Source organism: Colletotrichum fructicola (assembly GCF_000319635.2).
Source record: "Colletotrichum fructicola Nara gc5 chromosome Unknown KSG_Nara_v1_contig08, whole genome shotgun sequence".
Classification (NCBI taxonomy): domain Eukaryota; kingdom Fungi; phylum Ascomycota; class Sordariomycetes; order Glomerellales; family Glomerellaceae; genus Colletotrichum; species Colletotrichum fructicola.
In genome coordinates, this window is record NW_027094058.1 from 1,262,836 (window position 1) to 1,276,554 (window position 13,719).

General features: G+C 52.1%; 5 protein-coding genes across 5 annotated transcripts; 2 read left to right on the forward strand and 3 right to left on the reverse strand.

The window, feature by feature from the left end:
- Window positions 1-1,073: 1,073 nt before the first annotated feature.
- On the forward strand, window positions 1,074-3,271 carry ZEB1-4 (FAD-linked oxidoreductase ZEB1; the record flags this gene model as incomplete). Its single annotated transcript, XM_032036132.1, has 4 exons — window positions 1,074-1,146; window positions 1,239-1,626; window positions 1,678-2,089; window positions 2,171-3,271. 4 exons carry the CDS (start codon window positions 1,074-1,076, stop codon window positions 3,269-3,271), a joined length of 1,974 nt encoding a protein of 657 aa, XP_031884985.1.
- A 225-nt stretch (window positions 3,272-3,496) lies between these two features.
- On the reverse strand, window positions 3,497-5,499 carry MFS1-0-0 (MFS siderochrome iron transporter 1; the record flags this gene model as incomplete). Its single annotated transcript, XM_032036133.1, has 5 exons — window positions 3,497-4,067; window positions 4,119-4,241; window positions 4,300-4,552; window positions 4,606-5,219; window positions 5,273-5,499. 5 exons carry the CDS (start codon window positions 5,497-5,499, stop codon window positions 3,497-3,499), a joined length of 1,788 nt encoding a protein of 595 aa, XP_031884858.1.
- A 2,918-nt stretch (window positions 5,500-8,417) lies between these two features.
- CGGC5_v013407 (uncharacterized protein) lies at window positions 8,418-9,359 on the reverse strand (the record flags this gene model as incomplete). Its single annotated transcript, XM_032036135.1, has 1 exon — window positions 8,418-9,359. One exon carries the CDS (start codon window positions 9,357-9,359, stop codon window positions 8,418-8,420), a length of 942 nt encoding a protein of 313 aa, XP_031884706.1.
- Window positions 9,360-10,487: 1,128 nt separating this feature from the next.
- On the reverse strand, window positions 10,488-10,804 carry CGGC5_v013408 (uncharacterized protein; the record flags this gene model as incomplete). Its single annotated transcript, XM_032036136.1, has 2 exons — window positions 10,488-10,495; window positions 10,552-10,804. The coding sequence occupies 2 exons, from the start codon at window positions 10,802-10,804 to the stop codon at window positions 10,488-10,490; spliced, it is 261 nt and encodes an 86-aa protein (XP_031884707.1).
- Window positions 10,805-12,940: 2,136 nt separating this feature from the next.
- CGGC5_v013409 (Uncharacterized protein) lies at window positions 12,941-13,693 on the forward strand (the record flags this gene model as incomplete). Its single annotated transcript, XM_032036137.2, has 3 exons — window positions 12,941-13,494; window positions 13,545-13,586; window positions 13,657-13,693. The coding sequence occupies 3 exons, from the start codon at window positions 12,941-12,943 to the stop codon at window positions 13,691-13,693; spliced, it is 633 nt and encodes a 210-aa protein (XP_031884708.2).
- Window positions 13,694-13,719: the final 26 nt, after the last annotated feature.

The following is a 13,719-nucleotide window of genomic DNA, read 5'->3' on the forward strand; positions in this document are numbered from 1 at the left end:
GGTCAATCACGGACCGGCCTCGTCTCCGACATCACCACATTCTCTCTGGACGTCAAGATCGTCGTATGCATTTATTGAGTATTGTTATTAGCCAAGGAGTCAAATAAATAGACTCCGGCAAATCAACTCGGCTCCCTGTCTAACAGAAAAACACGGATAAGTCGTGGGGGTTCGCCCATCTTACAGAGGTGCCAATTGAGCGACGTGTTTGTCGCGTCCATTTTGTCAAAATCGCATCATCATTCCAGCCCAGACCGCTCAAATTCGATCGCGGAACGTAATCGACTCTGTTTTCTCACGCGATACTCACCCAAAATTTCCCGCATGGTTCAATCCCCTCATCAGTGGCGGCAAACTCGACCTCATCCGATTCCTCCTCGGCCCGCGCCGCAAGAGGAAACTCGAGCGACCGGCCCCACCGCTCATCTGGTCGGCCATTCGTCGCTGCTTGCCTGGATCTTCTTCGACCGGGATTGGAAGAGGCATCGATGCTGCAGAGTGTCAGCAAGACCAGTTTAGTGGAGGATTCCTGCAGAAACACTGCTGCCGAGTATGCACGCCGGCGGCGCAGTACAGGAAAGCAATCTCCGGCCAGCGCATGTCTCCAAAGTCCCTTTCGTCCCCCACACAATCATGACCCGAAAGAAGGCAGCATTCTTGAAGGAAAACCAACAACATGCTGCTACCAAGAAGAGAAACTTGGGGGCGAAAGCGTCCGAGTGGCGTCCGGACCAGAAGCCCGGCTAGTCGACGGCCCAATTGTCCCGGGTCGCAAAGATTGGTCGGTCGGCCGGCAGGTCCTCGGAGTGAAGCGGGGCCCCGAATCTGTTTCCGGAGAGACTCTTCGGCCGGCCATGAGCAGTCGGTGGGGATCGACTTGAGAATCATCCTAGGTCGCCACCGTTCCTGCATACCACATTGCAGGGGGAATTTGCTCTTAAAGATCATGGGTTTAGACGGTCTGGATGTGTTCTTTGCTCCCTCTGCCATCCTTTTCCCGTTGTCACTCCTCATCCGTCATCACGCTTGGCAGTCCATGGTTGTCATCTGTACCATTTGACTCCTTCGCAGCAATGTCAACGACTGGCATCTTCGCCGCTTTGTCGGTCATATGTCTAGCGGCGGCTCAATCTTCAAACAATGATGGTACGTGTGCTTCTCTTCCTCACTAATTCTACATGCGCTCGAATTCCCGGAGTCTTCAGCCCCTACGGCCGGCACCTGCTCATACCTCGTAGGCATCTCCAACGACAGAATTGCTCCTGCAGCCGAACTGATCGCGGTAAATGCTGCAGCTTCGGGTATTGAGTACCTCGACTTCGAGACGTCGCAGCTCACCGACAAGGTCCTTGCCAACTTGACCAGCTACGACATTGGCGATGCTAGCGTCTTTGACTTCGGAGACGAGGGCGATGTGACCGGCAAGAGAGCTGCCCGCTCCTGTAAGGTCTTCCCAGGGGATAGTGCCTGGCCTTCATCAGCCACATGGTCTCTATTCGATCTGTTGACGGGATCGGCGCTCGTGGACGGTGTCCCATCGGCGGCTGTATGTTACAAGGACTGGCCGCAATACGACGAGGCCAAATGTGCTGAAGTCACGGCGCAATGGGCAAGTCCCTCTTACCAGTAAGTTACTTATTACTCAGATGTATCAGAGCCTTTCGCTGAACATGCTAGGGCGTTTGAGCCTACTGGCCTGGACTTCCCCCTATACGAGGGCGTGAGCTGTCTTCCCCCTAGTCTGACGCGCTCCAACGCCACCTGCACCCAAGGCGGACACCCGTCTTACGTCCTGAATGCGACCAACGTTGCTCAAATTCAGCTCGCGGTCAACTTTGCGCGCAACCTTAACCTGAGACTGATTGTCAAGAACAAAGGTCATGACTTCAGCGGCAAGTCGGCCGGTGCCAGCGCTCTCTCTGTATGGACTCACCATCTACAAGGGATCCAGTACCTCGGCGCCAGCTTCAAACATGGCACTTCCGGCTACCAAGGTCCAGCCTTCAAGATTGGCTCTGGAGTGACCATGCTTGACTACTATGATGCTGCGGATAAGGAGGGTCTGCAGGTGGTTGGTGGTATCGCGCGCGTAAGTTTTCCTTTCCCTCCTACATGTATCATCGGCAATAGCATATGCTTGAAGACATTGGCATACTGACCGATCGAGAAGACCATTGGAGTTGGCGGTGGCTACGTAGCAGGTGGAGGTAATGGCCCCTTGATCTCCTCGTATGGCGCTGGAGCCGACCAGGTCCTATCGATGGAGGTTGTGCTCCCCAATGGTCGCTTCGTATCTGTCGATGAGAACAACTACCCAGACCTCTTCTTCGCCCTCCGTGGCGGCGGAGGCAGCACTTGGGGCATCGTTACCTCCCTCGTCATCCGTGCCTACCCGAAGACTCCGATAACCTCCCTTAGCTATAGCTTCAACACCGGCGGCAACGTGTCCACGGAGGCTTTTTGGTCCGGTGTCGATGCCGTCTTCGCAGTGTTCCCGGAGTATGCCGATGCTGGCATGTTCAGCTACTGGTCTCTTGCTTGCACCAGCGAGACGGACTGCGCCTTCTCCATGCTGCCTCAGCTCGGCATCGACATGGACGCTGCCAAGCTCAAGTCCGTCTCTGCTCCGCTCTTCGGAAACCTTTCAGCGCTCCACATCCCCGTCTCGGACATCAAGTACACCGAGTTCAATGGCGTGCGCGATGCAGTCCTGAGCACTTGGACTGTCGATGGGGAGTTTGTCGGCGTTTGGAACTTTCATACCGCGTCTCGTCTCTTTCCGCGATCCAACTGGGAGGACTCGGTGAAGCTGGCAGCCCAGACGAAGGCACTTCGACAAACCGCCGAGGATGGTGGTCGCGTCATGGGTTATAACATCAAGACGGGTGTGAACCCTTCCCTCAACCAGACCAACGCCGTCAACCCTGCCTTCCGAGAGACTCTTGCATTCGTCATGCTGGGGGCTGCTTGGGATCTGGAAGCGACGCCTGAGGAGATTGCTGCCGCAAGCAAGAAGCTGGTAGAACAGCTGCAGCCATGGCGTGATGCTAGTCCTGATTCGGGAACCTACCTGAATGAGGCGGATATCAATGAGCCAGACTTACAGCAAGCGTACTATGGCAATAACTACGACTACCTGTATCAGCTGAAGCAGAAGTATGACCCTTGGGGCGTCTTGTATGCTGCTACTGCTGTTGGCGCGGAGGACTGGTATATCACGGACCAGATTGAATATTACCCGACGCAGACTGGGCGTCTCTGCCCCAAGTAGATATTAGATCTATCCTGGAGCAATGGAGTGTTCTCCCAGACCATGTCGGTACTATATCACACCCGAGAAGACTTGCACATGCGGTGGTAAACATAGCGGTTTGAGCACAGTCGTAGTCTTAGGTTTATTCAGGGTATGCGATATAATAGTAGAGATGAGTTGAACATCTCTTGAAGTTTTTTTGCATACGGAAGTGCGCTGCAAGTACTTATTCTCATCAAGCTCTTACCACACGGTTCCCTTGGTCTGCTTGCCCTTCTTCTCCTCCACGGTCTTGACGTCGATGTTACGCCAGATGACCAAGGACACGAAGATGAGAGGGATGAACGCGCAACCAGCAATGACCATCTTCCTCTGCACGTCGGCGTACGCGGCGATGATAGCCTCGCGAATAGGGCTGCCCATGGGGTACGACAGCTGAGTGGTAAGATCTCCGAAGATCTTGGCCGTGAGGTTCTTGCTGTCGGCAGGCAGGTTTTTGTAGATGTTGTTCTCGAGGACGTTGTTCCAGATACCACCCGCGATAGCGAGGCCGATGGCGGCGCCGATGGAACCGAAGAGACCGTGAAGAGCGAGACCAATAGCAACTTGCTGGTGAGTGACGGAGGACATGACGGCAAGCTGGGAGGTACTGGCCCAAATGCCGCTGGCAACACCGTTGAAGATCTGGCACATGACGAGGTAGCCGACCTTGGTTCCTGGGTGACGGAAGTAGATAAGAAGAGCGGTGCCGAGAACGCAGATGGGGATGCCGGCCATGGCGGTCCACTTGAACTTTCCGGTGTAGCGGATAAGACTAGGGCGATGTCAGTGTATACACTCAGACTATGGTTTGTATAAGACTCACAGTCCGATCAGAGGCGAGAAGATAGCTGAGGTCAAGCTGAAGGTGTTGAGGATGTAGCCTGAGCTGGTGATGTCCTGGTTGTGCGCAACCTGCAGGTAGGACTGATAGTATGAATCCCAGCAGCTACGAAACGGTCAGATATGATGTGGAATAGAGGGTTTTCAGCAAGATTGGGGCGTACTAGATCGAGGCAAACATGATGCCATACACCAAGCAGGCGCCAAGGACGGTGCGGTCCTTCAGGAAGTGGTAAGGAAACAGACAGACAGTCGCGAACCACTTCTCCCAAACGGCGAAAAGGGCCAAGCCCACCACACCGAAGACGATGAGGCAAATGATCGTCGGGCTGGCCCAGCTATGCGAGGTGTAGCTGACGAGACTGAAAGGCAACAGAAGCATAGACCAACCACCGGAAGCCAAAAGCAAGCCAACGACTGTAACAAAGTTGTTAGAGCATGTTCCTATCTTCATTGCAATGGAGACTTACTGTCGAATTCAATGAAGTAGTGCTTAACAGACTCCCAAGTGCTGCGAGTCTTGACCTTGGGAGGGATCAGGCCCATCTTCTTGGCCTTGATCTCACTCATGAGGAAGATCACCGCGACGGGAATGCAAATGCCAACGAGAATGATGGCGAATGCTCCGAAAGCCCAGCGGAAGTTGACGTTGTCGTAGAACAGCTGGGAAATCTTCGGGCCGGCGAAGGTCGTCGCGATGAGCGGGGTACCATTGATACCGATCATGATCATTCGGTTCTTCAGGGACGTCATGTCGGAAAGGTAGACCGTGACGATGTACTGCAAGCCGATGTGGCCAACCCAGAAGATAGTCTGCGCAGCAGCGTACGTTTCGACGTTCTTACAGGTGGCCTTCATGATCATACCGATGCTAATGAGGAGGACCATCCAGGAGAAACCCTCGGTACGGCCGCGGATATCGATGATCTTGGCGATGGTGAGCTTCGAGACACCACCCAGAATCGTAGAGATGATGCTGGTCGTAGACAGGAGTCCGTGCTGGCCGAAGGCGGAGGTGACGTAGGGTGTCAAGTTACTCTGAACAGATTGAAGAAGGTTATCGACGAAGGCGACCAGGTACAGCCTAACATCTTAGCGTTAGTCTCTCACAGCCAATCCCGGATGACCTCAACATACAAGACGAAGACAACCCAGAGCATCTTCGTTGACCACACCGTAGTGATGGCCTCGACCTTCTTGACACCCTCCTGCTTATGTTCGTAGCCGGCGTCATCTGCCTCGCTCTTCAAGGGGTCGGCATGAATGTCGACCACATTCTGACCAGTCGTCTTTTCGATGTCGCTCTCAGATGCGGCGTGGCCCTGCTCGGCCGTGCGAGGCGGCGAAGGTTGGATGGCAGCCATGTTGACTTGTAGATCGCACGTGGCTGCAAGACGTTGCTACACGCGGTGACAAGGGGGTAACCTGAACCAAGCGCGTGAGGGAAACCAAAGGGCGCGACCAAAGAAGGAAAGGGGACACGGGATCGGCCCTCCTCGGCAGGGCAGAGTTCAGCCGATTTATATTTTATCTCGTACCGCGGGCTTTTCCATCGTTCGCGACTCGAATTGTTGATCCGGCCGACCCACGTCGCAGGATCGTCATTCATTCCTACACAAACACCTGCTTTTCGGGGTGGGTAGACCCGCGGATTCATCGATGGAGTTCAGAAAAGACTCAACATGATTCGTCGAAAAGATCTATGTACACCTCGCACCTGTGAGGACTAGATGAAAATGGCTCGGTTACGGTGTTGGAGGTGCCGGCCGGTTGTGCCGCGCCGCCAATTACGAGCCGGGGAATTGCGGCCGCGATGGATCCGGGGCCCCGTCGAAAAAAATTGGTGAGCCAAACGGAGGCCATGTCCGATATTCGGGGCCCCGACGAGGTGCCACGGCGATGTCACCCTCTCGAAGAGGACCGTTATCAGATGATCTGACAAGGTATTTTGTGGAGAGCCGTCCACTTTTGGTTCCTCTTTTAGTCAGTGATGAATCAAGGGGCTCCCTGATTTCGGTGGCAGAGAAATCTCTCGCGGTTGCCTCTCAAGCTGAAAGATGGGGATGATGTCCAGATCGGATGCGGCGGGTGGATCGATGTGAAGTTCCTGGGTCTTGGTCTGGAAGACAAAGCGATGCGTCATCACTGCAGGATGGGTTGCTGTTGGTTGGAGTGGGCTCACTATCTTCTAGCTTTGGCGTTCGTTGTCGTCTAGTCGCGGCACGGGAAGCCGGGAGTACGACCGGTGAACTAGCTTGCTTGTCCGTCTACCGGCTCTTACTGCAGCTGTGATCGAAAACCGTAGCGAGACCGAGGGTGACAGTTATCCGATAGACCGAGCATGGAATCATTTGAGCATGTCTTCAGGATATTCCCTCAACTGAAACTTGCATTCTCTCGCCACTAAGAGACTGAGGAGGCAATGTCGCCGGCGTGAATGACGGGCAGCAGGTTGCATCGGAGACGGGAGTGGGAAGGGCCGTAAATAGACACGTCGGATATTACGGTAATGGGAGGATTCCGATGACCAGGGTCGGTGCATTGTCCCTTGCGCAACCAGTTCCAACAACTACATGACTCCGATCATGGCTGTGTCAACATCAGCGCCAACCAATATTCCAGTCTCGTGTTCCCGCGCTCGAAAACTGAAGATTCCGAACCTCGATCGTACACGGCACGAGAGCCTGAGCCGTGTCTACGACGTGCAAACCCGACAAGCGGTACTGTGGCCGTACTTTCGCGAGAGGCATCGGAAATTCGGTGGACCGAGCTGTTGATCTTTGCTGCGCCCGGAACTTGGAAACTCTCTGTGGCACCTATGCTGACCCACCATGGGCCCAGAGTTCCCATAACTTACCTCGCCTGCCGCCACACGGCGCGAGGCATACCACACGCGATGCTTCTGAATGCTAACTGTGAGAAATCGTGAGAATCGGAAAACCCGAACGATTGAGACCCCACGCAAACTTCTCTGAATAGTGGTGATGCACTCGACAGAGTGTTGCCACAAGCCTCGGATATCGACACGTAGCCGTCCGCATGTCCGACTGACTAAACAAATTTTGATCATATCTAACCTACTTAAATGCCAGTACGAATGATTGTTTATCAACATTTTAAGCATTCTTCACGCCTAGGTAGTCATAGATATCCAACATGAAGTTAAGATACACTTTAAGCGTGGTCCTAAGGAGCGTATAGGAAATGATGTTCGGTCTCTTTGATGGGGGTGAAAAGGCGGGTGTCAATACTGAACTTCACATGGCATGATTAGCGATTCTTGTCAAGCCCAACGCACGTTGTGACATTTCCTGCGCAGAAGCAGTTGCTGTTATCCTCCCGAGTCGACTGTCCAATCACATTTGCTGTATGTGTTGGTTGCGAAGAGTTGACAATCCATGTGATGCGATTGGACTAGTTTCCGTGGATCACCGCTGAGGCTGTGCCAACGGGTACACGGTTTGCGGGCATGAGCCATAAATGACAGAAAGCTGGCATCTCGGAGATTACACGGTGATCGTCAAGTGTCACAACCAAACTTACCTGCAGCTCAAACACTTCGAGACGGGGGGCTGATTAAGGAATGGGGTCTTATTAATTGCGATGTCGGAGATGTTGGAACCATGAAGCCTCAACTTGAATGTTAAAACATGCAAACTATGACTATTTGTCATTCAAGTTTACAAAGCTTTTATAATCGCTGGTTGATAGTTGTCTAGCAAGGGTTGCTATTATTGACTCGATCAATAGGGGTGATGAAAAAAATACTTCAATTCGTTTTGGTCGTTCCATGAACTGTGAAGGACTTAGTCTGCAGAGTGTGTGCTATGGGAGACTATGGGACATACCGTACCAATGAAATCATATGCCTAAGTCCTCACCGATACCAGGTCGTGTGACGGAGAAGTCATTGCCGAATGCGTGCCAACTTCCCCGTGGGGTTCTCATGGAAAATTGAAGATCCACTGGTGACTGAGTTAAGCGTATGCAGTGCACCCACGTTTTCGACGTATAGAAATCAGAACGAGCATCTGAACCTGCGCGAAGTGAGGGAAGGCCCCAGTGTAGAACTGAAGATGTCACATTTGAATCTAGTTTATACGGAGCATCATGCTGAGGAAGCAAATATTCTTGTTTTATTTGCACCATAATAGTTACGAGAATGATTCATAACAATACGGCTAACAACACCAATTGGTACGTACAAATACGTCCCAGGAGACTTCGGCCGGTGCGTAATACCAGTTATCATTGATGCTGCAAATGCATGTCATTCGCCCCCCTATTTGAGCTTCGCCTCGTCAAGCTGGAGCTTCACCCATTGCTCCACTGTAGTTGGCTCACGCCCAAGAAGCCATCGCAACACATTCGGGTTGCCAGCCAAGCTGTACCGATTGTAGAACAGAATGAGTCTCTCCGCTTCATCTTTCGTAACATCAGGTCTCAGATCCCCCTCGGCGCAGAGCATACTGTTTCCTCCAAACAGCAACGCCAAGGCATTTTCAACCCCCTTTTCAAACGTTGGTGTGTTTACTTGAACTTCCTTCCCAATCTTCTTACTGATCGCTTCGAACACCTCGGCATCCGTAGTGGGGAGGGTACTGGCCAAAGGATACTGGGCATAAAAGTGCTTTTCGCGTTCGGTCAGCACCTTTGCAGCAGCCTCAGCGAGGTCTCTGAGGGAGATCAAGCTGTTCGGCATATTGGGTTTCCAGAGTCGTTCCATCGACGGATTCTCCATGCTGGCAAGGTGTGCAACCGGATAGGCATCCATGAAGTTGGTTGGTTGCAGAATCGTCCACGGAATCGGGCTGAGCATCAAACGTTCCTCCACGAAGCTCTTCAGGTCGTGCTGCATGAGCTTGCGGTGCTGCGTACCCAACACACTAGAGTACACAAAGTGACGGAACTGATTGCCAGTATCGCGTGCCTCGGCGGTCGCAGCATCGATCATGTTGAATCCCATCTCCCGCTCGCGGGAGTGGATGCTAGGGCCGGCGTGGTAGACCGCAGTAGCGCCACGGAGTAGCTCCCGACAGGCATCGACGGAGGCTAAGTCGGCGACGACAACCTCGGCACCAGGATATCTTGTCCGAAGTTTGTCGGCTGAGGCGTCTGAGTGCGATATAAGTCGGAGCTTGAAGCGCTTGGATGATACAAGAAGCGGTAGCAGGTGGGCATTCTGTCGGCCGCTGGCCGAAGTGACGACGAGAACTTCAGACATATTTTCGGAGCTTGAAGTACCAAATAAACCCATCATGAGTTTGGTGATATGGCAGACAATCTCCCGAGAATGCGGGGAGGCTCATCGCATATTTATGTTAGCCTGCCATGTTGTCATCGGAAGCACCGGTCTAACTCAAGTAGGACACAAAATTGAGTTCGGCGCACCTGCCAATTGGTCCAAACTGGGAGCTAGACCTGCGTCATTCTTTGTTAGACCATCATCAGTCTAGACATTCCGGAGATGGTAAGTTTACTATATTTTGGGACGAATCGGATTTAACGTGTAAGCCCGGCGTAAGGCGTGTAAGCTCGCTGTAGGGCGTGTAAGCCCGAGCCGCCTATCGTCAGCAGTAGTATTTCTTAGGTTTCTCCTATGCTTTTTTCGCATGGGTGATTGGCTCTTCCGGACTTCTGTAAGACCGACTCTCGATTCAACGTCACTAAGTACTTAATTGGCAGCGGTACTGACATACGGTTACAGCGTCGTACTTCGACAGACGGACATTGGGTAAGGTAATGCACCGGTGTACCATTACAAGTCATTGTTGCGGGAAGTCAAAACAGTCACTATCTATTCTTGCTGGTACACATAGGCAACACTCCTCGAGATTTGGTTGTTTAGATGTCATTGCCGCGGATGTTTGTCGTATTCTTCATCAAATTTATATTAAATTTATCTTTGCTATTTGTGACATCGCTGTCGTCGCCGTCATCTCTGGTGTCCTCGCGGTATCTAGTTTTTCGCCTTGTATCAAGGGCGATTTCATTCGAACACATAGGAAATAGACAATGCAGTCACATGAGCACAGCCAATACATACGGTCTTATAAGCAACATTAGGTGATATAAGGGATTCGCGGAGCGTTTCTTGGAAGTTGAAAAACGCTTATCATCATTATTAATAAACATAATTACATTCGGGCATCCAAATCTTGCGTGCCACGTTACAACTTGAAAATGACATGGTCCTGAAGTCTGAAGTCTTGGAAACTAGCTAAACCGAGCCTGCAGATGACCAGAGGGTGGCGAGCCCTTGCTAGCATGACTTGCTATCCACGCTCATATAGCCGGTGTGATTGGCGATGATTCAACACTGCCATCGTAACTCGTACAAGTCGGAAAGATCTTAGTTGTCTATGCCCATATTAGATCATTGTTTCGAAACCAAGCTTTTGGTCGAGGAGACTCACGAAAGCCAGGGGAGTGGTGAGTGCCGTTGTGGTGGAAGTCTCTCAGCAGAGTCGTGTTGGATCTAGTGAAGTGGTGGTGGGTTCCGTTGATGGGCTCAAGGAAGTGCTCGGCAGCGGTGAGGTTAGAGCGGGCGACGTGATGGTGAGTACCGTTGTGGTGAGCAGCCTTCAGGAGGGTCGAGTTGGTGGGGAACGCTCCGATGAGAGGAGTCATGGCCAAGCAGGCGAGAGCGGCAGCGGCGAAGTTGACCATTTTGGAGGGTTTGTGGTGCGGTTTGCTAGGATTCAGAAGAAAGAGTCTTTGGAGAGGGGGGAATCGTCAAAAGTTGGGTTCTTGATCAACTATTAAATAGGGGCTTAGACTGGGGGAAAACGCTCAGCATCCTTGAGGGGAGCTAAACCGAAGATCTTTCTTGAAGATCCATGAGTTTGGCCTTATCTCGCTTTGGGCTCTAAAATCAGCCAAGGAGTGAAAACCTCAACGTCGATCTCAGGATCAGTCAAACCAGCCCTGCAATTGTGTGAACTGACAAGGGGTGAAAAACAGAATAGCCTCATCCACTTCGGGAGTTATTGGATGATCAAGCATCAGAGCCTTGCGGTAGATCCACAAACGGGCCACATCGCGCCGTTCCCACCAGAACGCGGTGTCCATCGTCAAGCTCTGCCTCAAGGGACTGCAACTGGCAAGCATCGCGATGAAAATTCCGGTGGATATTGGATGGCGGTCGTGGTTTTGCTTGTGCACCAAGTTGATCGCGCCAGCTTGGGTAGCATGACTCAATTGACAGAACCACAAGCTGTTTATCCACTGATTGAGTGATCACCTTGAGGGAAATGGACGAGAATCTCGACCGAATTCAGCATCTTCACTGACAAGTGCGGTGTAACCCCGTCCAAGAACATCACCACCAGCTGAAAGAGAAGCCCCGATAAGGCCGTTCTCAAATCCACTCGGTGCCCAGCTACGGCAATGATTGCCGTCCGGATTGATTCCACAGGATGGGATTTTCACTTCTCACATTGCGAAGCGGATCCAATGCAACCTGAGGTGGAGAACAAATGGTTATCCCGGCAACGGAGACCGCTCCGGGACCTGAGCTCTGCGACAGCTTTGAAGAGCAGAAAGCTATGGCGGACTGACACGTGCTGGAAGCGGCTCATTTAACGTGTCTGTAGATCAGGCGAAACTTGGGAGTTGACTGTCGATCTCTCACCGAAAATTTCAACGTCCGTTTCTTGACCACAATGAGCCTTCCAGGTCGCGTCCAACATTTTCCTCGAGCTTGGAGCATCTTTGGATCGACGCGTCTCCCTACCCCGGCATTGATCCACAACTGAGGGAGCCAACCATCCAGCCTGTTCATGTTTTGGGCGAGCTTTTGAATGCTTATTTCCCAACCTGCATGGCAGACTGCCTCGGTCAAGAGCGGTGGAAGACTTCATGCGCTATCACAAAATGGCTTCGTCTTCTCTGGCCGTCCTGCTCTTCGCAACAAAAACAGCGGCTACATTTCTCGTGAGCCTCGTCGATCCTTCTGCTGTCAGGATCTTTGGGTGTTCCTTAGCCGATTCGCAAGTTCGAATCTGCATCGATGCCAGGTACCACCTCCTGCTGAGATCTTGAATGACTGTTCAGTGATACCAAATCAGCGTGCATCTGCCGGTTTGCACAAACAGGTGGAATGGTGGGATTTGCCTTCGTGATGCGATAGCATCATTGCAAGTGCAAAGCCTCGAAGGCGATGGGTGCACTGCTTGAGGATTACGCTGTCGTGAAGGCGGTTTGTCATGCGGCTCAGGTCTCAAAAACCTACCCTGTGATGATTTGCCCTCAATTCGACCAGAGATTGAATGTCTGTTCAAGGCCGATGTGAGATTATTCCAAGTAATTGGCATTAGCTATTTGTTGAAGGGGATTTTGTTGAAAATACGTCAATTGTCTTAAACATATCGGTATTAGGGGTAAGTGGCTTTTTGACTTCCCTGGCAATCGAAGTCTCGGCAGGCCCGGCTGCTTGGCTCTCGGCAACGTTCTTGGATGACATGACTGAAGATCCCAGATCCATGACATCGTTGATTGGGGACCCCACAAATTTGCTGGACGACGACACGGGGTTGAACAACGCAAAATAGAGTTTGTAGAATAGATGAGCCCACGATGAACTGGACCGGAACGTTGGATTGCTCCGGGTGGCGCCAGGAATAAGTGATCAGCTTGGCGCTGACAATTGAAAGCGAAACCGGGGACGTTAAAAACAAGACAACTCCGCCCTCGCGCATCCTTTCCAGAACATCGCAGTCAGCGCTCGTCGATCAATTCCGTCACTCGTTTGCCCTTACTCGCCCAACAGATCCACGACTTCTCAAAACAACCTCGTTCTCCACGATGCATATTCCGATCGGCTCGTTTGCGCTTCGCGCTCTGGCTTCAGCGCCCCTCTTTAGCCCCTGGAGCACCAGTGAATGGATCGCCTCTGACGACACGGTTCGCAACGGGACGAGTCATTCCTTCCTGGACATCATCGAGCCTGGCGCGGTCGGTAACCCGTTCACCGAGACGATTGTCAACTTCCACGGAAATCTGGATTATGCGACACTAGGCGGTGCCGGTTATGCTTCCCAACGAACAGTCGATGACTGGCCCAGCATCGATATTTCAGCTTACGACACCATCACCCTAGAGGTCCCCTACTCTGACGGCAAGAAGTACACGTTCAACTTGAAGGACACTGTTCCGCCTCCCATCAACGGCGTTGAGCAGTCTGGTGTGAGCTGGGAATACGATTTCCAGATTCCAGCGGTCAACCACACAACGGGCGACGTCGAAAAGGTCGTTATGCCAATCGCGGACTTTGTCCCAACATACCGTGGAAGAGTCCAAAACGACACTGCACCTCTTGATCTGACCAGCATCAAGAGAGTCAACTTCATGATTAGAAGGTGAGCAGATCCGAAAGCCTTTCTAGGAGAAAAGTCTAACCCAGTCGCAGTTTCTTTGCCGAGCAGGACGGGGACTTCCAGTTGCACATCAAGTCTGTGATCGCCTCAGCTCAGGGGAGCCAGGAATTGCGGTCTGCGGTCTAACTGATGGAGCATGAACAGTGACGATACAAAAGCAGTAGAATCATCAAGTTATTGAACATGGCCTACATAAATCACCTTGAT